At 37.2% G+C, this 20,448-nt stretch overlaps 1 protein-coding gene across 2 annotated transcripts in view; it reads left to right on the top strand.

Moving 5' to 3' along the window:
* MAP7D3 (MAP7 domain containing 3) overlaps positions 1-20,448 on the top strand; it is a 45,743-nt gene that overhangs the window by 12,529 nt on the left and 12,766 nt on the right. For both annotated transcript variants that reach the window (XM_032196529.1, XM_032196528.1), the window contains exons 2-13: positions 1,063-1,164; positions 1,973-2,053; positions 3,464-3,627; positions 6,511-6,625; positions 7,119-7,151; positions 12,213-12,314; positions 14,795-14,893; positions 15,315-15,413; positions 16,499-16,624; positions 18,719-18,864; positions 19,226-19,356; positions 19,929-20,173. In XM_032196529.1, the coding sequence (XP_032052420.1) occupies positions 1,063-1,164; positions 1,973-2,053; positions 3,464-3,627; positions 6,511-6,625; positions 7,119-7,151; positions 12,213-12,314; positions 14,795-14,893; positions 15,315-15,413; positions 16,499-16,624; positions 18,719-18,864; positions 19,226-19,356; positions 19,929-20,173 (1,443 nt within the window). The remainder of the gene's footprint in view (positions 1-1,062; positions 1,165-1,972; positions 2,054-3,463; positions 3,628-6,510; positions 6,626-7,118; positions 7,152-12,212; positions 12,315-14,794; positions 14,894-15,314; positions 15,414-16,498; positions 16,625-18,718; positions 18,865-19,225; positions 19,357-19,928; positions 20,174-20,448) is intronic.

The following is a 20,448-nucleotide window of genomic DNA, read 5'->3' as shown; positions in this document are numbered from 1 at the left end:
AAATCTGATGTGTCTGGTGCTGCCCAGTGCTTCCTCTTGCTTTTTCCAAAGTTAAGCATTTCTGAAAGACCCCAGTTTATCTCCCTGTATCTGTGAGCCAAGGTGACTTGATGCTGATGAAAATGCGTCCCTGGTGTAAAGATGCTGTCCATTCAAAGCTGGGCAGGGAAGTGGGGTAGAGCTGTCTGGCCCAGAGGCTGCCCTGCCTGCTCTCTGTGCAACGTTTTGCCTTCAGACCCTAAACATCACTAATTAAAGCGAAAAGGGATAGCAAAATAAAGCAGATTTGTGAAAAATGATACAGTAAATAGTCTCCCTGACTTCTTAAGGGCTCTTCTTAAGGGCTTTTGTCATTTAGTGAAATTAATATAGCCAGCATTCAATTTCTGTATGATTAACTGGGAGCCATAGTCCTGCAGTTCTCTGTATTCACCTTGGGAGGACTCAGAGAAGGTGAATTGGTCTCTCCACAATTGCTCAAATTACTATTTTGGAATCTAATTTAAAATTTATTTTTGAAGATCCAATTTCAGAAGTACAATGTAAGCATTCCTAATGGTTTACTTTATACAGCTAACCCACTTTCTTTTTCATGTCATGAAATAATGAAAGATGCTCAGAAACTTTTTCCTGCTTGGGTCTCATCAAAATATTATTCGAGCACTGCTAACAGTCTATTATGTTTGTTTAAGCCTGCAAATACAAGTGCGTAGCAAAAAGTTTTTATTAAGTGTTTAAGTCAGACTTATAACTTTACTAAATATTGTTTCTCTTATAATAGTTCACTATTAAATGTTCGATTTTTCTGAAACCATGTATTCCTTTTCTATGCATTGTAAAACATAAGCTTTTGTCTCTGTTGCTTTTACAAATAAAACCTGTGTCACCTCTGAAATCTCATCTGAAAAATTGTTTCTTCTTAAAAAATGAACAGGCCCGAGTTAGTTATTAAATTAAAGAATCTGCAGCCTCAAATAGAACTTGATGCTTTTATTTTATGTGTTTATTTCATGAGTTAGGGTTGTAGAAATTCTCTTAATATGGAATGATTCTTTCTCACAGTTGCTGCAGCCCAAGCCATAGCAGAAGAAAGAAGAAGCCAAAGTGGTGTTAGCCCTATTGCAGTCCAGACCTCAATAAACATAAAGACAGCAACTAAACCAGGTATGATTATTGGTCATTGTTCTTAATGAAGTGTTGGGTTTACAGGGAGGTTTTTAAAAAGAAGTTTGATTCTCTTTCCTTAGTAGTGATTAGAGCATGAAGTGCTTGTTTAGATGGTTCACAGATTCATTGAAGGTCTAGTTCTGATGACAGGCTTTTTGTTCTCAGTGCTCTCAGTTCAGCTGCTGAAGTTGCCTATCATTTCAGCAGGACATAACAATGAAGATAAATGCATTCTTCATGTTCTGGTTTGCTTGCCAGTTCACTTCCGTCTGAAATTCAAGTTTTTATACCTACAAAGACTCAGGCAGTCTTGGTTCTGCTTAGCCTGAAAAGTAGCTATCCTGCAGCACTTTGAATTTGTCAAGATGCATAAACTATCTGTTCCCAGATGGAGTTTTCCTAGATTCCTGTATTTCTTGATCATGGGAATTAATATGTGCAGGAATAAGGATCAGAGTTGAATTTGGAATAAGTGTACGTTCTACAACGTCTGATGTTTCTCAGGCTTTCTTTTGACTGTACACAGTGGACTTTTTAATCTTGTGCATACTTTCAGCTGCACCCATTAAAAAAGGATCGGTTGTAGTGAGGGAGTAGAAAGGGGAATGGGGAGGGTATTCTGCCTCTTCTTAGTTTTCCAGTTGAGATCTCTAATCTCTATATAAAATGTGCAGTGCTTTGGTGGTATGCATCTCTCAGGATGTTCCATAATCCTGTCAGTAGGAAAGACTTTACAACTACTTTATTTAGATTTAAATGTTCAAAATAACTGACAGTTACATGTCTTCAATTTTTCTTTTGACAGTGATAGATGGTTCTACTCTAAGAACAGAAGAAAGGCAAAGACTAGCCAGGGAACGTAGAGAAGAGCGGGAAAAGCAACATGGTATTTTCTTGTTCCATTTGAAATATAATTTCTGAAAATATTTGTGATAAAAAAATAACTTATGCTGTTACTCCTTGTTTAGTCACTTTTTTCAGCTTGCTGGAGACCACCAACCAGGTCTGCCCTTGGTCTTGCTTCAGTGACCATCTGTGAACCTGGAGAAAAATTAGAGTTGAGAGGAAAATATTACAGAGATTTTTGGCTTCTTGAAACTGTGTATTGCTTCTGTCCTTCCAGTTCTGAGGGACCACCAGGCAAATAGAGTCAACTTCTTGTTGGAAACCTCAGCAAAAACATTTCTGAAATGATAACCTTTATCTTAGAGCTTCTTCCTGTAGCCCTGAAGACTGAGGTTTGAGAAACACTGATTCAGAGAAAACCAAAAAGGACTTAGCTAGTTAAATGGCTTGATTGCCTCGAATACTGCTTCTCTTGTTTCCTAGCATGCTGAAAAAGCTCCTGGATCTAAGTGTCAGCAGTATATGCTTTATTTTAGCTAAGAATCTGAGACTTAGAGAAGAGTATAAAACTCTTGCCCAGCTTTATGCTGTTTGTGATGTGAATCTGAGTTTATATATGTGAAGCAAGAGATGAAAGGGTCACGGTATGCCCTGCAGTCCTTGTTCTCAGTCTCCCAGCTGGTGAGGAGCAGTGTCTTACTCTGGCCTGCATGTCTGTGTTGCTTAATGTGTGATCAAAGACACACAAAACAGGAATGATCGTCTCTTCCTAACATGAAGAGAGAACAGGACTGGGATGTACGTAAATTCAGAAGTATTTTTGGGGCTTTGTACGTAGATAATGCCAATGTGTTGTTAATATAATTATCTAGTCTCTAAGCTCATTTCATCTGTCTAGCCACAGAAACTACCTCTACTGTGTATTCAGGCACTAGATTTTTGTCAGAGGAGGTGAAGCTTGTTAAACTCTGCACAGCTGTATCTAGGTGGAGGCTGTGGAGAACAGTGACATAACTATTTGAACTCAGATGCAGTATCTACAGCGTTTTCCTGTGTTGTTGCCCAATGCTTTACATCTTTTCCATATATGTTTAATTCTAAAAAACTGAGAATTGCAACATAGAAAATTCCACCCTTTGATACTCAACTTACTACTTACTTATTAAGACTATTATGATGGCAAGGAAAGTGTGTATATACATATCCTGGCATTCCTGTCTAGACAGTGAAGTGTAATGGCAGAAAAGGTTCGAATTCATTGCCATCCTGGGGACAGAATTAGACATCTCAGTCATCATGTGAAGTGTCATCCAGCACTGCTAGCTAATCTTGCTATGTGTTGTAGTTTGAAGGGGTGATAATTTTGCTTGGTAGTCTTTTACCTCTAATCCGTGTTGTAATATCAATGAATAGTTAAGTTTGATTTTAATTTTCTCTTTAAAATTTACAGCTGCCAAAGAGACACAAATCCTTGAAAAGGAGAGAAAAGCAAAACTTCAGTATGAAAAACAGTTAGAAGAAAGGCAGAGAAAGCTAAAAGAACAAAAACAGAAAGAGGAACAACGGAGGGCAGCAGTAGAGGAAAAAAGAAAACAGAAAATAGAAGAGGAAAAGGTACTGTGTCTTGAAGTTCTGTAGTTGTATAGGAGCTCCTACATTATGTTCTTACCATGCTCTGAATGATGAAAAATAGAAAGTCTTGAGAATGCTGTGTGTGTTGGAACGTAAAAACATTTTACACATCTGTACAGTGGACACATGTCCTCCATCCCCATCCCTGGACTAGTTTTAACTATACCTGAGGAACTCTGGACTTTGGAAGCTGTGTTTGCTGTTTGTCCAGTGATTATTTTTGACATTCACAAAAACAAACAAGCCTCTATATTCCTAAATGTGTTGCTTCTTTTTGGTGCACTTAATAGATCCCATTTGTAAATTAGCATGGGTGACAGGTTTTAAACTTTTTTCGGCTCTGTGTCTTGCTTTCTGGCAGCCTAGCTGTGGTCAATGAGTCTCACATTCTTTAAGTTCTCCTAAATCATAATTTGTTACTATATGTTGTACACTTGATGTTACCTGTGTACTTATAATTTACTGCTTTGCACTTTGTATCAGCTGTTCTTGATTGACTGTCCCTTTGCCTTTGCTTTGATTGCACATGGAGCAGCAGAGCAGTATTTGACTTGTGGAGCATGTTGCTGGCTTCATAGAAGCAGAGAACAGAAATAAATACATTACTATGTGCCATCCCCTTTGACAAGTTGCTCTGCTGATGCATGTTAAATGTGTTGCAAGTTATGAAAGCGTTGATTTCCAGAAGCAGTGTCAGCAGTAAAAGCATAACACACACACGCTTTCATAAGCTAACTGTAAGAACTTGCTGTGGTCGTTGATGAGGAGGATGTAAGCCTGGCTGGATGTCCCCTTGGAGAATCCAGCTATCGTCATACTATTCGAGGAATAGGTATTTTTTTTTTTTTTGACTGGCAGTATTCGACACTGGTGTTTTATTATCTATAATCAGCTTCTGGGTGTGTTCAGATGGATATTCCATTTGAACTTCATGGAATAATTTACATTGCTGAAGAACAAGCAGAAATGTTTGGGGTGGGCCTTGACTGGAGTCCAGTGTGGTATTATCTCTTCAGTCAACTACTTTAAGCATAAAACATCCCTTATGCTTCAAGAGGTGCTGCCCCTAAGCCTACAGGATGTTTATTCATGAAACTTAGAGGATGATAGGTATGTTTTCAGTAGCCACTGTGGTGAGTGGTGAAGGGACTAGCCGATGAGTTTTTGATTGATGTTAACCTTGTCTTTTAATTGGTCCCTGGAGGAAGACAATCTTGTACATAGAGAGAGAGATATGTGAAGAATCAGGGAGGTAAGAAAATAGTGTGTACTTGACCTGTAAACCTTGCTTTCAACCAGAAAAGGAAAACAGATATCGACTTTTGGACTCTCACACCTGAAAAAAACTGCTTCTAAAGAAGCTATGTTAAGGCATTATTTGCCAGCAAGATATCATCTTCTCTTGTAATTTAGCAGATAGAAGTGCATCAAAAATACATAGTCTGCCACGTGCTTGTAAGGTTCTTTAGCCAAGTCTCATTTAGTTAATCGCCTTCCTTGGATAATGCAGAGGAAGAAACACAATAGCAAGCAATGTGGAAAAATAAGTGGTTCTCTGTAAGCCAGTCTTGAAGACAATTAGCAATGGTACCATTGAGATACCTGTCTTATAACAATTACTCAATTATTCTGTACAGCTGTGCAACTGATTATGTTGATGTATTGAGTTGATAACAGATTTTCCATTGTTTATAAAGTAAAGTCTTTAACTATGACTTTCAAGAATTACCACACTGCAAATACCTTCTCATCTACAGATTACATAAACGCTAGATGCTTCGGCATGTTAGGTAAACTCTAATTCAGCTTTGTTTAACAAGGGGTGAGGGGCAAAAACCAAGCTTTATATTTCAAAAAAAAAACTTTTCATTTTATCTTTTGTCTTTCTTGTATATGGAATGCTGCTTTCCTTCCTTCCTTCCTTCCTTCCTTTCCTCCTTCCTTCCAAGTTTACTTTGTCTGTTTTACACTGTGACTGTGTCAGTTTGTATTGTGAAACGGTGTTGAAAGAAAGTGAAAGTCTTACGTCCTCAGGAGGGAGGAACATTTGGATAATAAGTCCCCTTGGCATCTTACTCTAATGTATCGGCAGTAAATACTGCATCAAGAGATCGCTTGGGATCTGACTGTTCCAGAAAAGAAATCTGTTGTTGACACGTGGATAGAAACCTGGCTGATTGTGGAGAAGAAATGGTCTAGCATGATTACATTTTGTCTTTGTGTACAATAGATGAAGTTCCCACATAAGCAGTTCTTAGTCCTGGATACAGAAGAAAGCTTTGTTCGGTACTCCTCATCCTGTCAGCAGCGATTGCTCTAGTCTAGAGCTGATTAATCTTTTTTGCAGATTTTTTGCTTTCATATTTTGCTGTGTCTGGTTTCATTGTGTATCTATTGATGTCAGTATCTGTTAATACTTGGATCAGTGTTCATATAGTTCTCTGACAATACAAACAACCTTATAGTTACACTTGGTATTTTATAATGGAGAATTTCAAGCACCTCTTAGAAACAACTTGAGAATATAAATAGTGTAAAGAATAAGCAATTATTTTTGCTCAGTTTGGGCTTCATCCCTATTTAGAAAATAAGTAGTACTGTTTACTGAATAGGAAACCTGATGGCTATTTTAAGTAAAGAGTAACATGGATTACCTGTGCTGTCACTCAGTCTAATCATGTTTACAATTTCAAAACTATTAATTGTCATTAACATTTTTGTGTGATAGTTTTTGCAACAAAACAAAACATTTTAAATCTTGCTGGGAAAAAAAAAAAACAAAACCAAAAACAATCTGTATTTTGCCTTCTAGCATAGCTGTGCTTTATAGTTACATACCTTCATAGTGGTGTTGTTTAATAATAGGAGCGATATGAAGCAGCTATGCATCGTACCTTGGAACGGAGTCAGCGACTGGAAACACGACAAAAGAGATGGTCCTGGGGAGGGTCTGTAACGCCAGATTCAGAGAGCAAAACAGGTAAGTAACACCTTTTCTAGCATGGCTAATATGCATGAACACTGGCAGGTGTAGTGCTATTCATAGAGACCTGGGCATCCTTTTCTATGTTGGATCTTATAACAGGATCCACAGGTAGGTTTGGGGGGAAAGATTCCTGTCTGTACTTGTCCTGAAATGGTGCACTGGGAGAGATCTTTTCATGTACTGCCCAGCTGGAAGGCCCCTGCCAATAAGTAACTTTAAATTAGTTATTGTCCAGCAATAAAGTAAAGCCAAAAACTCTTCAGTTCAGCTTATCTTCTGAATTGCTGGAATTGTACTGGGTGTATTTCGACTTTTGTTTTAGTAGTGTCTTTTTTTGCTAGCTTGAGTGTTAGTTTTTAAGTGTCTGTTTAAAGCATGTTTAAAAGAGCTTATGATAGAAATAATCATGATAATCCCCATTTTTTTTGCTTGATTTAACATTGTTTATTATTTGACCTTGTAACTTACAAACCTTCTTCTTCCACAGAGCAACAGACCACAGATGAAGTTGGAACTGGTGGTATTGATTTCTAAAATTTTCTTTTTCTTTTGTTTTACACTCACTACTAATCATTTAAACTTGAGTTCTTGTTTCTCTAAAACTAAGAAAAACCATCTCCATGTAGATCTTCTCCTGGATCTTGGCCAGCTATGCAACAAACGTGATCCCTAAGTGGAAAGCAGTCCTCTATGTTTTTAACTATCCCTCCCAGCTAATTAAACTACAGCTTTGGTTGTGGCATCCTGAGGGAATTTTGAGGAAAAGGATATGTGCATTTAGGCTTTTAAAGATGATTAGATACAGCATGGGAAGAGGAGAAGAGAAATTCTTAGAGAATTGTATTCGAAAATAAATTAACTCGGTAGTCAGCTTTTTTTCAAAAACGGACATTTTGAACCTTTTCATTGTCTCCTACTTTGCAAAAAGTGTGGGGTTGGTTTATTTTTTGTTTTGTGGTTTCTTTTTCTATTTTTTTTTAATGAGCAATTGAAAATACTTGTAAAAGCAAACGATTTTTGCTAATTTTTTTGTAAAAGGGAATGGCTCCTATGTGCAGTTTGATTCTTTTTCCACGTAGGGCTTTGCAAAACTAGATGTCTTATTGTCTAAATGTAATTCTATGTATTTAATGTATTTTGATTGTAGTTCTGGTATTTGCCAGTGTGCAGAGTGAGCCATTCATAGGAATGTTTTGGATCGCTGATATATTTGTGAAGTCTATATGTTTAATAAGTAAAATTATTTCTTGTAGGTAGTTTAAGACAACAGCTCTCAGCTGAGACCCAGCTAAATCTGAATTCTGAAAATCTGTGCATGCTCACAGCATTACTAATTCAACACAGCTGTCTTGTAATCCTGACAATATGAGACTTGAAAATGCAATGAAAGTCTGAGTGAGCATGATTTAACTACTGTGCCTTATTCTGGCAACATAGCAGAAGCATATGTATTTTATTTAAACTTCTCTCCTCCCTTTCTATGCACAGCATGAATCCCTAATTTTCTTCAAAATTAGCCACTTTCACTGTATTCGTTTACCTGTTAAACGTGTTCCTTAGATATATAAATATTTTTATATATATTATCTCTATGTATTATCTATATACAAATATAGATAAATCCAGATAGCATATTCCACATTACCAAATGTCTTGGAACGTAGGATGTCACATTTGTCATGGGCATTTAGGAAAGCATTATTTTTTTCTCCTGGATTCTTTTCTACCTTCTCTAATTTAAAAGCTAAACTTTATAACCAACATAAAGTAATGCCTTTGCTCTCTTCTAATTTATGTGAGGAAAAGAGTCCTGTCTGTCCCTTTAATCATGAAGACTAGAATCACGGTACTGCTGAAGCATGTTACAAATAAACAGTCTTCCAACAAACATGTTCCTAATGTGAAAATAAACACTTAAGCTGTACCTTATGCTTCATGAAGTAGCGACAGGAAGGGCATGTATGTTCTGCTACATTAGATCAATTTGAATAACTTGGTGCCAATTCTGAAAAAAATGACTGTAGAAATAAACAAATAATGCAGTGTTTGACCAAGACACTTTTATGCACGCTGTTTTAAATTTCTGTTAGTCTTTAGATTGAGATTTCAAACATACTTCTGTCTTTCCTGGGCTGGATAATACGAAATCGTGATTGGATTCATTCTTGTTGTATTTATTCCTGTTTCAGGATTGTCCTTGGCTTCTTAACTTTCTGGAGCTCATTGCTTAATTGTTGTTAAAAATCTACAAAAAACATAGGATGCATAAATCCAGCCAGCCTTCGAGTAAAATAATCTTTATTTGATCCCTTTCACCTTATATTTATATAATTGCTGGAAAGAAAACAATTACCTTTAGAGTTTGGAATGAGCTCTGCTGCATTACATCATTGTGGCTGAGTAATGCACCTGCTCTGACAGCATGTCTAAAGCAAATTTCTATAGGGTATTTTTCCATCATCAATTTCTGTGGCAGATTTGGGATTAAAGTCTCCATCTCCATTTCTTGAAATGAAAAACACTGTGGGGCAGATTTCAAATATTCTTTATTGTATATGCTTTCTTGTCTTTCGCGTTGCTGTGCAACAAAAATAAGAAATCAGTCATGTCCTTCCATGAACCAGATATGCCAGTGGTAATATTTAGGAATGTTGACTGGTAAAGCAGTGTTTGTGGGTGATGGAGATAGCATGCTCTTGAAAGTAAACCCCATGTAACTGAACATTTCACCAGCCATCAGGCATTCCGTATTATGTACAGAATGTGATTAATTGAGACTGCACCAAATACCCCGCTGATGGTCTGAAATTTAAAAATTGATGAAAACCCTAGAGTCTAATGTTGCATTAATGACATTGCTGTCAGTGCTAAGATGAAACGTGCAGGGTGTGGGTCTGCCAAGAAAAATGGCAAGGCTGTGTAGTAAAGCATCCCTGATGACAGAGTCCTTATAAATGAGGGAGGTTTAGTGATGACTGCTAAGCAAAAGTAGACATTCAGGTGCACTTGAAGTGGAGACTTGTGCTATTAGAATAAAAAGTGGGTTGCAAGATTTTCCCCTTTCTAAATAGATTCTGTGTCCCCGTACAAACTCGGAAGGAGCTACAAAGCAGATAATTTTATTTTATTTAGCCTAATTTTATGTGACCCCAGATAGGCAGTGTGCCAGCACCCTCTGTCTCTCAGTGAAACTTGGCTGGAAGCTAGGGTTGAGAGCTGCTTTCTCAGTGATATTTGTAAGATACCATGTTCCATAGCTCCTTCCCACATTGCCAACCTTGATGCATAGTAATCATGTTCTTTCTTTGGCTTTGTTGCTGATTTTTTTTCCATACCATTAAAAAAACAGATGTTTAGTACCTCATGAATTATACGATGCTTTTTCCAGTTCAAGTTCCTTGTTGCAAATAATTTAGCTTTCCCATCAAAGTACAGAAGTATTAACATATGTTACCAGGCTAACTTACTTGAGAAAATCATGTTTGTCTTCTAAAGTTGTTTTGTTTAATAGCGATCTGTCCAAAACTTTGAGGTTTTCAGAAGCAATCTTGTGCTTGAGGTAGGGGAAAATATGAGGCCATCTGATCATATATTTTCAAATGTAGTGATCAAAAAAGCATTGAGTTCTAACAATTTTAGGCAATTAGCACGAAGTAAACTTTTTTGTAAATAGGAAAATTCAAATATCTGTATGATATGCTTTACCAATTTGATTTTTTCCAGTCAAGGTGTCAACTGTTTTTTTATCTGAACAGTCGTGTATAGACTGTACATTTTTCTTTCTAGTCTTCTAGCAGCAATTTCAGCACTTGTCTCTACTAAACAGCGCAGTCCACCTTCAGAACCTGTAAACTTGCTGAAAAAGAGGTATTTTGCATAGTGTAATTTTTCTCAAGGCAAGATTTAATTTTCAGCCCTCTGGGTCTCGGTAGGTGATTGACTAAAGCTCATAATTCATGTAGGTGCTGAAGTCTTAATTTGAACAAAGAGAAATGTATATAAAGTATCTCCATGATGTTAGGCATTTGACTCACGTGTGCTTAAATTAAGGCAGGAACAGAGTGGTTTTTTGTTGTTGTTTGTTTGTTGTTTTTCAAACCAGCCACTAGATGGGAGTGTTTCCCTTTGGAAAGACCCAAATACAAAAATTACAAGTTCCTGGTTTTTGTATATGAACTCTTACAAGGCTGTTTTAGTTATCAGAGTACTCAGGCTTCATTCAAAAAATACCATTTTTGTTACATTAGGAAAGTATCATCTAAGCTCAGATTTTGTTTCTTAACTAGATTGACTAAATTCCCCTTTCTCTTACCCCATGGAGACTTTCCTTTTAATTCACTGTGACAACAGCTTTCCATTTCTTTAGATTCAGCTTCAGAAGGTGTGTTCCACTTCACATGGGTTCGCATTTGCTGCTTTGAGAGGGAGACCCTTAGCTCCTCATGGTGCTTTAGGAAGTCTGGGTTGCGTACATGAATCAAAAGTAGAGGTAGGGCTGTCCATAGGAACAGCTTGTGCCCTGGCTCTTGCTGTAAGGAGCTGCTAGAGCACACTAGCCAAAGGGAAAAGAAGCTGCCCCTGTGGTGAGTAGTGCTGCTTTTTCCTTTGGTGTTTCGTATGCACTGATGAGTTCGTATTAATCATCTTTGCAGTCCAGTGTACCAGCACAATCAATTATTTGTGTTAGAAGTACAGAACTTTTGGTGTTTATTATGCTAGTCCGTAATGCTTTACATGCATTATCATATTCTACTTACTGAGTTTCCATAGCAATAGATCCATGCTTTTTCAGGGCTTTCATGCTTTGGAGTAGTGTTCATCCTGAAAGAACATTATTTGAAATTAAAAAGCAGGTCTTTATCTGGCTTGTGGTAAACTTAAAATTTTGCAGTATGAGTTGTGATTTTGTGTGTGTGTTTGTATACTCATATAGAAGAATTAATTAATGTCTCAAGGTGTAGTTGTTTCGGAAGAGTCGGAAAGCTGGTTGGAAACATGAAATTAAGGAACAGCTTTTAGGAAAAAAAAAAAAAAAAAGAAACTTCTGAAATAAAGCAGCCCTTCAGAAATAATCAGAAATAAGAATGCTTTCTTGACTTTCTCCAGGACTTGGTTTTATACTTCCAAAAGCATTTATTTTGCTTTGTTTTTCTTAACTAGTGAATGAATAACTGTTTTAACATACCTGAGTGGAAGTTACGAAGAAGGAAATTACTGTTATTCAGGTTTTGTTGTTACTTTCTCTGTCTAGTAACAACACACAATCTCAGTAGCATTTGTCTTCATGTGTTAGGAGCAGAGGGTTTAAAAATCACTTGTTTGCATACACATGCTTAAAATCTATGCTTTATTGTACTAAAACTGAACGCCTTTCCTCTGCATGTTACAACTGGTATTAATTGTATCAAGTACAATCAAAGGAAAACAAACAAACAACAACAATAACACTTCTGTTTCTCATTAAACAAAACTTGAGGTAGCTTTCAGGATGTAATACTTCCAAAGTTGTCTCCAAGGAAAATGTGAAAGGTTCCTCTGCAGGTATGAAGATGAATTCTAAAGTAACCACTTCTTTACACAGCCAGCAAGCGGTCCACCTCCACTGCAAACCTCAAACAAACAGAAGCTGTCATGAATAAACGTTTATCATCATCTGCAGCACTTTTAAATGCTTCTGATAGAAGTAAGTGTTTGTGTTCCTGCTGGTAGCAGGTATACTGCTTAACTGTTATTTGGGGAGGAGACATGAGGACAAATGATACTCCTCTTCCTCCCTTGATGTGTAATTCACTTCATATTTTGATCTCAAATGCATTTCATGCAATTTGTTAATCCAGCTTGACTGTTCAGGGCTTTGACCCAGTTGATGTGATCTCTGTTAGAGGAGAAGAGTAACGGTAAAGATTACTGTCTTTTTTATTATTATTATGTTTATTTCTGTAATCATTTTACTAAAGTCAAATCTTGGTGAATGATTGATTCATAAATCATTTCCCATCATCTTCAGGGGGTTGCATGCCTTAAATCACATCCTAAAATTTCAGCAAACTAAAAATAGTACAAAAGTAAAGTTTAAATTTTGTTAGACAGCTTTAGTCATTTGCTTGCCTGTGGGGAGGAAAAAATCAACACAGTTTTGGCATCTTTCTTTTGTGCAGGTCCTGTACTCTATAGACATGCTTTCTTTTTAATCTTAGAATTCTGCCTTAACCAAATAGAAAAGAATGCATAAAAAACTCTTGACACTTCTGGGAGATTTTTGGATGGGAGGAGGTTGTTTTTGTTTTGACCTGAGGTTCTAGTATGATTGTAGCTGTAGACTGCAGCACTGTCATTTTCTAGCCCAATAAAGACATGTAAGTTTGATTCTGATACACAAATTATGCATTTCTCAAACTGTTAGTACACACCACTGCTTCCAAGCATTCTGAAGTCTATCTTACTGTGTTAATGATTGTCAAGAAATACAAGTGGACTACAAGATAGCTATTCCTTTAATTTTATTTTTAAAGGGTTTCTGAGTGCGTTTGTGCTCTTGAGATCCTCTAAAATTTCTGTGGCTTCCAGTCTCATTTTTGATTTCAAATGTAGGTTTGATAAAGTTACTAGCTGCAGTGTGTCACATTTAAAATGTGCATCACTTGACTAGTTTTAACAGAGATCTAGAGGGAAGGGATAGATCTCTGTTTTTTTAATTCTGACAGGCTTAAATGTTTCACTCTTCTCACTTCCTCCTCCCTTCTGCCCCATCCCAATATGTGTTCACTACCTGTATTGAGGAAACGTGAAACAGACCTTCCAGAATGTAACATCAAGGTCATTCTGTAAATCCTAATGATCTGCCTTCTTCAATTAAAAATAAAATAATTATTTAATTTGGGAAAAAAAAAAAAAAAAGAATTGTACTAATCTACTTGTTAAGAAAAGTAAAGATTTGTATTAGCACATATCAGCTTGTTTTAGCATGAGACTTCCTTGTGGGAATCTCTTCTGTGTTTCATAGGAGCCTGCCTGTAACAGAAATGTTTCTTCCCAAGGTAATGAAAAGTATTAATAAGCCAAGAGCTGTTTAATATGAACAGTTAGGTCTACACTGAAGTGTTCTGTCAGTCTTACAACATTTGATCAAATTAGCTGTGCTAGAAAAATCTCTAACATAGACATGGCTAACACTATTTTTGCTGGTTCAGGTTGGAAGGTGATGCAGCAGAAAAACTTGTATTCATGCACTGTTTGCTTGGTAGGGAAATTGGTGAATATATCTATGCTGGCATAGCTGCAGGGGCAGTCTGTCTGAGTCACTGGAGACTGCTTGTGATCTGAAATGATATTTATGTATAATGTGTCTGCAGGGTTCAGCCTGGGTATGAGTCAGAAACAGGGCTGTAGAGTAGAAATTAAGCATCTAACAAAGGAAGTCAGTAATTATCAGCTAATTGGGATTGCTTTCAAACTTACTGTCTACTGTGAAATCCTTTGTGAATCTTTGTATGCATTGGAGAATAAAATCTCGGGTGGTTTGAAATGGAAGAAATTTGGATAGGACTTGTGACTTCTTGGATTAGCTGGATGTAGAGGGTGACTTACTGACAGATTTAGATCACCACAGCAAGTTAGAACAATTGTTCCTGGTCTGGTGTTCAAGAAGAAATGCCTGTTTGGTGGATGATGACGAAATGCAAATCGTAGAGGAAAATACGGTCACAAAATTGACCAGATTGCTTCTGCTGCGTGTATGTGTCTGGGAAGGTGAAGGAGCAGAATGCATAAATGAGAGAAAGGAACTTGTTTCTGGATCAGTGGAGTATTTATTCAGCTGTGTTAATTCTGAGCTGTACACTTTGTTTCTGTCTCTTACTCGTTCAGAATGTGAGCAGAGGCCTTTTAAAATTATTTATTCAGAAAGGCCTGCAAAGATGACGTCAGTAGCTCAAACGAGGTCTGTTAAGATTGGCATTATGTCTCTGTGATAAGCAGTGTACAGGAGTATAAGATATATGCATACATGGAGTGATTCTTCCCTATTCCAGTTTTCCTGCTTGTGAAGGATCTATACTAGGAAGTGACTTAATTGCAATTCTGTATATAAGGGAAGTGGGGCTGGTGTTGGAGGGGACCTTTTAGGCTTTTCAACAAAATTAATCCATGCGCTTTCACTTCCAGGTACCACAAAGCGAAGTGCCTCATTAAACAGGCTGAATAACAAAGTTCCTGTACATTCTCAGCAGTCAGCACTCAAAGGTTCACAGGTGGAACAGAAAGGTGCTAGAAACAAGTTCATTTTGAGAATTGGGAGACGGTAGACGGGGTATTGGAAATTGACTTTAAACCACGTCCCAGGTTCATTATCTGGGTTTTTACTCATGCGTTCACTGCTGTAGGTGTGGTCTATGCACTGTGGCGTAAATATTGTTATGCACATTCCAGTGCCAGATATTAGGTGATTTCCTAAAAACCAGACTTTAAAAAGTGGAAGGGGTGGAGGAGGTGAGGGGCTGGAGGGGCAGAATAGACAAATGCTAGCCAAACCATTTCACTTACAAGAAACTACTGGTTCATAATTTTTAGATCAGTGTTTTCAGCTGATTTCTTGGCAAAAGCAAAGCATGAGAATGACAATTTAGAAAATCATATATATATAAATACTTTGTTAAAAATAATCTTCCTTACGCTTGGTCTCTAGGAGGAACAGAAAAGAAGAGGAGCACATCTTTGAATAGAATGAGTAGTAAACCCCATTCCTCTCCTGAACTAGAAAAAGTGAAAAAGGAAGAAAAAACAGGTGGTTGTTTCATAAAGCTGAATATTTCCTTTAAAAAACATTCACAGTAAAGTTTGGATAGGCTTACCTTCACTAGTTTCCTTTGGTTGTTAAATCTCCAGGACTTTTTAAGGGCTTTTTAGTTATTCAGTGGTAAAGATAAAATTGTAAATAGTAAAGATTAAATTTCTAACTTGGGGCAGAAAAAAAAAATGCTGTAAGAAGGATTTGACTCTGTTAGGTTGTGCTCTAAGTAGATTGCAGAAAGTCTCTGCTCAGGAGAGAGGTGTATTTGAAAGCTGGTAGGATTAAGTGTAAGATACGGTAAAAATGTTAGTGATGTTTTCACTTCTCAGTTAAATCTTACTTTTGCTTTCTAAGCTCTCTTTCACTATTCAGTTTAATAGCAACTTCTCTGCTCCTGCTGCTCATCTAAACTTTCTGCATGTGAATGATGGAGGAAACTGGTTTCACTTCAATCTCCTTTGTTCTGTGTATTCCCCACTAGGTTACAAATATCTTTTTTTTTTTTTTTTCTAGGGATTCTTTCTAAAGCAGAAGACTAGCAACTTTTCTAACTCTTTTTTTCCCTTTAACAATTCTGAAACTTTCCTTTTAGCAGCTGTTGCCAACAGTGGAAAAAACATTATTCTTTTTCAGAATCTTTCCTGTTCGAGAGATTGATGAGTGCTGTCCATTTGTCTGTGCAAATGATGCCTGATGATAACCATTCACTTTGGCTTGAAAGTCTTCTGTTTATATCAGAATAACCTTTCTTGCAATGTAGAGTGTATAGCTCTGAAGAGCTGTGTCAAAATTTTTCCTATTTTGACTGACTTCAGCATTCATCCCTGTTGTATGCATCTGTCTCCGTGTATTAAATTGATTGCTATTAAGCAAGCCGAGGACAAGTGCAGCATAAGAGATGGCAGTGTTTAATCTTTCTGTGCTATTAGTTTGGATTTCTCTCTCCATGACTTGTATTTTTCTTCTAAAACTGCTATGATTTGCAACAATGCTCACAAACCTCCTTTGCTTTGTACTGCTTGTCTTTTTCATTATATGATTTCATGTTGGATCCTTTTTGATTTGTTCCCATCATTTAGCTCGCCGCTCCCAGGTCAGTCCTCTGGACAGTAGCGTTATCAGTCGCCTCCTCGCCCCTACACAGGCATCCTTAGCTAGGAGTAAAAGTGCTGCTACATTATCGGCTGATGGACAAGATCCCTCAGGTAACAGGAGGGCAGCAAAGTGAAAGTTTTTTGCAGTCGTTCTTCAAGCAAGAACTTAACATGATAGTTGCTAACTGCTGTGTTTCAGTCTGGATCAGACAGTTAATGTATGGTTATGTATAATATTACTTATCCAGTATTTTCTTTGGTCAGTGACAACTGATTCATATGCTATGTTGCGTGTTTATTTAGTAAAACCAGAGAAAAACACTGGCTTTTAAAACTTAAAGAGTGCCAGTTTACTTGGTTTGTGGAGAACCAAAATTCTGATACTTGTTTTGTTTTTTCCTTTTTTTTTTTTGTTTTTTAACTGACTTGGAGATCTGCATTTCAGTGTATACTCAAATGAATCTGAGAAATACTGGTCAGAGAACAGTGCTAGGAAATTAACAAAAGGGAAGAATAAATATATATATCATTTCAAAGGAGGCTGAAAGAAGTAAGTTCAAGGCCTAAATTTCTTTAGGGGGAGAAACTCTTGTAGAAACATGGCAAAGGGGTTGTCTTAACTTAAGTGCAGGGAGCACTGAGCTGGCTGCACTCAGAACGACTAGGAGTAGTAGCATACCAGAAAGAGTACATAGTGGAGAAACCCTGTCTGGCCCAAGTAATTTTACACTGCTCCAGACTGAGCTGGTAAGCTCACACAGTGGCTCAGTGTAGTACTAGCAAAAGAATCTCTACATCATGTTCTGTTGCAAGGAAGGCCTAGCTGCATTCCACATGTCTTATTACTGGTGTTAAGTATGCCCCGGTAAATACTTGTGTGGAACCAATGTGGAGTCCTTTCTCCTCTCTTACTTCATAACTTGCATTCCCAGTTTTGCTCATTTCTTTAGTGTATTCTTCCACTTTTTTTTTTTTTTAATCTTATGCCACTTAACTTGGTCCTTGTTAATGGTAACATTTCTGCACTGCTCCCCTTGTATAATCAGGTTTTTGGTTCATAGTCAGTGGTCATGTTTTTGCGCAGCTATCTATGTGCCACTTTTATTTTATCATGAATATTTCAGATCATGTCATGTGGGGAAATACCATCTTTTTCACCATTACTGACAGCATGTGACTTATTCACTATTGCTGAATTAAAGATAACTTTTACATTCTTATCATTTTACTTAGAAGTACTTTCTTCTTTTTGGTAAAAACCTACCTGTGCTTTAGCACAAACTAAGCACAAACAGAATACAGTTCTCCTTCCACAAACGCTGCAAATATAAAAATAAAATGTATTTTCCATAAAGTTACAAAATTAAGTGCTGGCATCTGTCACAATTTATTCATACTCTAGAAAACTCGCTTGTCTCATTTCAGAAGTAGATTTTTACATATATGTATGCTTGTCCATCTATGATTATTTTAGTAAAAGTAGTAATTAGAAGATATGATTTCTTTCAATATTGTATTATTTGTGAAGAGATTGACGCCTAAGGTAGAAAAGCTATTTTAGTTTAGCAGTTGATTCGTCTCTCTTATATGTTTATTTTACACCACTTAACTTTGATTTGTTAACGTGGATAAAGGGTGCACATACATAGTAAGAAAGGGGTTAGAGAGGCAGAGTAGAATAAAATACTGTTGCATAAATGCTTATTTCACAAGAAATGTTTGTGAAGTAATGCTCAGATTCCTAGAGTAATTCTGCTTTGTAAGTACATTGTGAACAGAAGGAAATTTTCCTCCATGAGTATGGGGGGAATGTACTTAAAATTTGAATGAAGAATTTGTAAAGAATCATGCTAAGCCATTAAAACTGTTCTGAAGTATTTGTGATGAGATGCATCTTGACTGAAATGAAAGTAATACTGGTGTATTGCAAAATCAGGCAATGTTTGGAAAAGCATTTTATTTTTATCTACTTCAGACTCTGCTTTCAGAATGGTTTTATTCTTAGTGCTGTTGCTTCCAAAGTACTAATCGTGTGGTGGTGGTGTCTGTGTCCATGACCCATTGCAATGTGCACTTCCTGTGATGTTTCTCTGTATGGTTTCTAACACACACAATCTTTCTTTCTCTCTTTTTCCCTCTTTTCTCCTATTCCTATGCTGTGCACTTGGTTCTTGTTTTGTCTTGTCAAATTCCTAACTTTTATAGAATCTCACCTCTGTCCTCGTTCAGCTTCAGCCAGTTCCATCAGTTCCCCAGTCCCAACTCCTAAAGTGCCCGTGCGCAGTCGTAGCATCGACAGATTGAAGCCCTCTGTACCCTCATCTGATGCAAGTTCACCAGATTCAACCCAGGTTTGTTCAAAATCCACAGGAATTAGGTTTGTATTAATCTGGGGGTTTGGAACAGTTCAGGATTTGTGTGTGTGCTTTGTTATTGAGATGTCTGATAGTGCGTGCTTCAAAAACATAGTATTGAAATAGAATTGAAATTTTATGATCCTTGGTCTCTCTGGTATCTTAATGGCAAGCTGTTTTCTGCTTATGGTTCCTGAAGTTTCATTTAGGTAACATAATGACTGGGTCTGTATTTTGGAACATAAAGGAAATGTGAAGTTCATGTTTTTGAGGAGTTGTATGTTTGTTGTGGTAGCAGCTACCCTGTCTTTAATGTATCCTAGAGTGAACATTATTTTATTATTACATATCTTCTTAGAAATCAGAGATGGAAAAACCATCCCCAGGTTCTGGGTTAAGACGCCCTCCCTCACCATCCGTGTCTGCCCGTAGAAGATCCCCTTCTCCTGCTAATTTGGTGAAGCGTCCTCCATCACCTTCTACAGTTAGGTATGTGTCCTGGTTAAATAGCTTATTCAGAACAAAATGAAGGCTGCTTCCTGTCTCAAAGAAAGCTGTGCTGTTAGAATTCAGATGACCTATGCTACACCATGTTGATATACACAAGGATTTCACTTGTGGTCTGATTTCTCTTTTTTTGCACGTTGAGGAATGCAGCACTTACTTAAGCCTTTGTCTCCTTTGTGCAGACAAAACTACTCCTGTTTTTTTGTATAATCTTTGCACTGAAACCAATAGGAAGCATGCAAGCTTCTGAATAAGTCAATCTACCTGTATTATGGTAGGAATTCCTTAGACTGGAATCACAAGGTTTATCCTTGACATGGACTAAAAGCAGAACTGATCTAAAAGATCTGCTTGGATGTTAGTCCATTAGTAGGGAGCCCAGGTGCCCAGGGTATTTCAGAATCCTCTGTTTAAGGTTAATGAGGAAGGCAGCAGTATTTGTGTATGTATTTATTTTTAAAAGCAAGGTGCATAGTACAAATTAGACCACTGTCCTCTGTTGTGTATTTGATTTTTTTGCTGATATCCCTGAAAAATATTCTTTACTTCAGCAGACAAAAGACTCGCCCACCTTCACCTAGTATATCAAAACAAAGGCCACCATCTCCTACTCCGATCTCTAAACCAGCACCCATCCAACGTCCACCTCTCATACCAGGTGTTATAAACATTACCAAAAAGAAAAGTGAAGCAGAGAGCAAACCAAAGGAAAAGAGCACAGAAGGAATGGGACAAGAGCAAGGTGCTTCACCAGCCTTGGACAGGGATGCAGTAGCAGCTAGCACAAAGACCAAAGAAGGTGAGTGCATCTCCATGACTGAGACTCTTATTCAAGAGATCTCCAGCATATACTAGAACTGATAAAATAATTCATTCATGAGGCAGACCACTGGAGATTAGGATGCTATAAGGTGGCTTATATAAGGCTTATATAGCAATTACATGATTATACTTATATAGTAGTTTTATGTGGTGGTGGATTTTAGTGCAATAGTTGGTTTATTCAGCTTGGTTATTGAAGACTTAAGTCAGGAGCTTTCAATATTATTGGTTGTACTATAACCTTAAGAAAAA

The sequence above is a fragment of the Aythya fuligula genome, chromosome 13, assembly GCF_009819795.1.
Source record: "Aythya fuligula isolate bAytFul2 chromosome 13, bAytFul2.pri, whole genome shotgun sequence".
Taxonomy (NCBI): domain Eukaryota; kingdom Metazoa; phylum Chordata; class Aves; order Anseriformes; family Anatidae; genus Aythya; species Aythya fuligula.
Note: the sequence above shows the minus strand (reverse complement) of the source record. Positions and strands in the feature narration are given on the sequence as shown.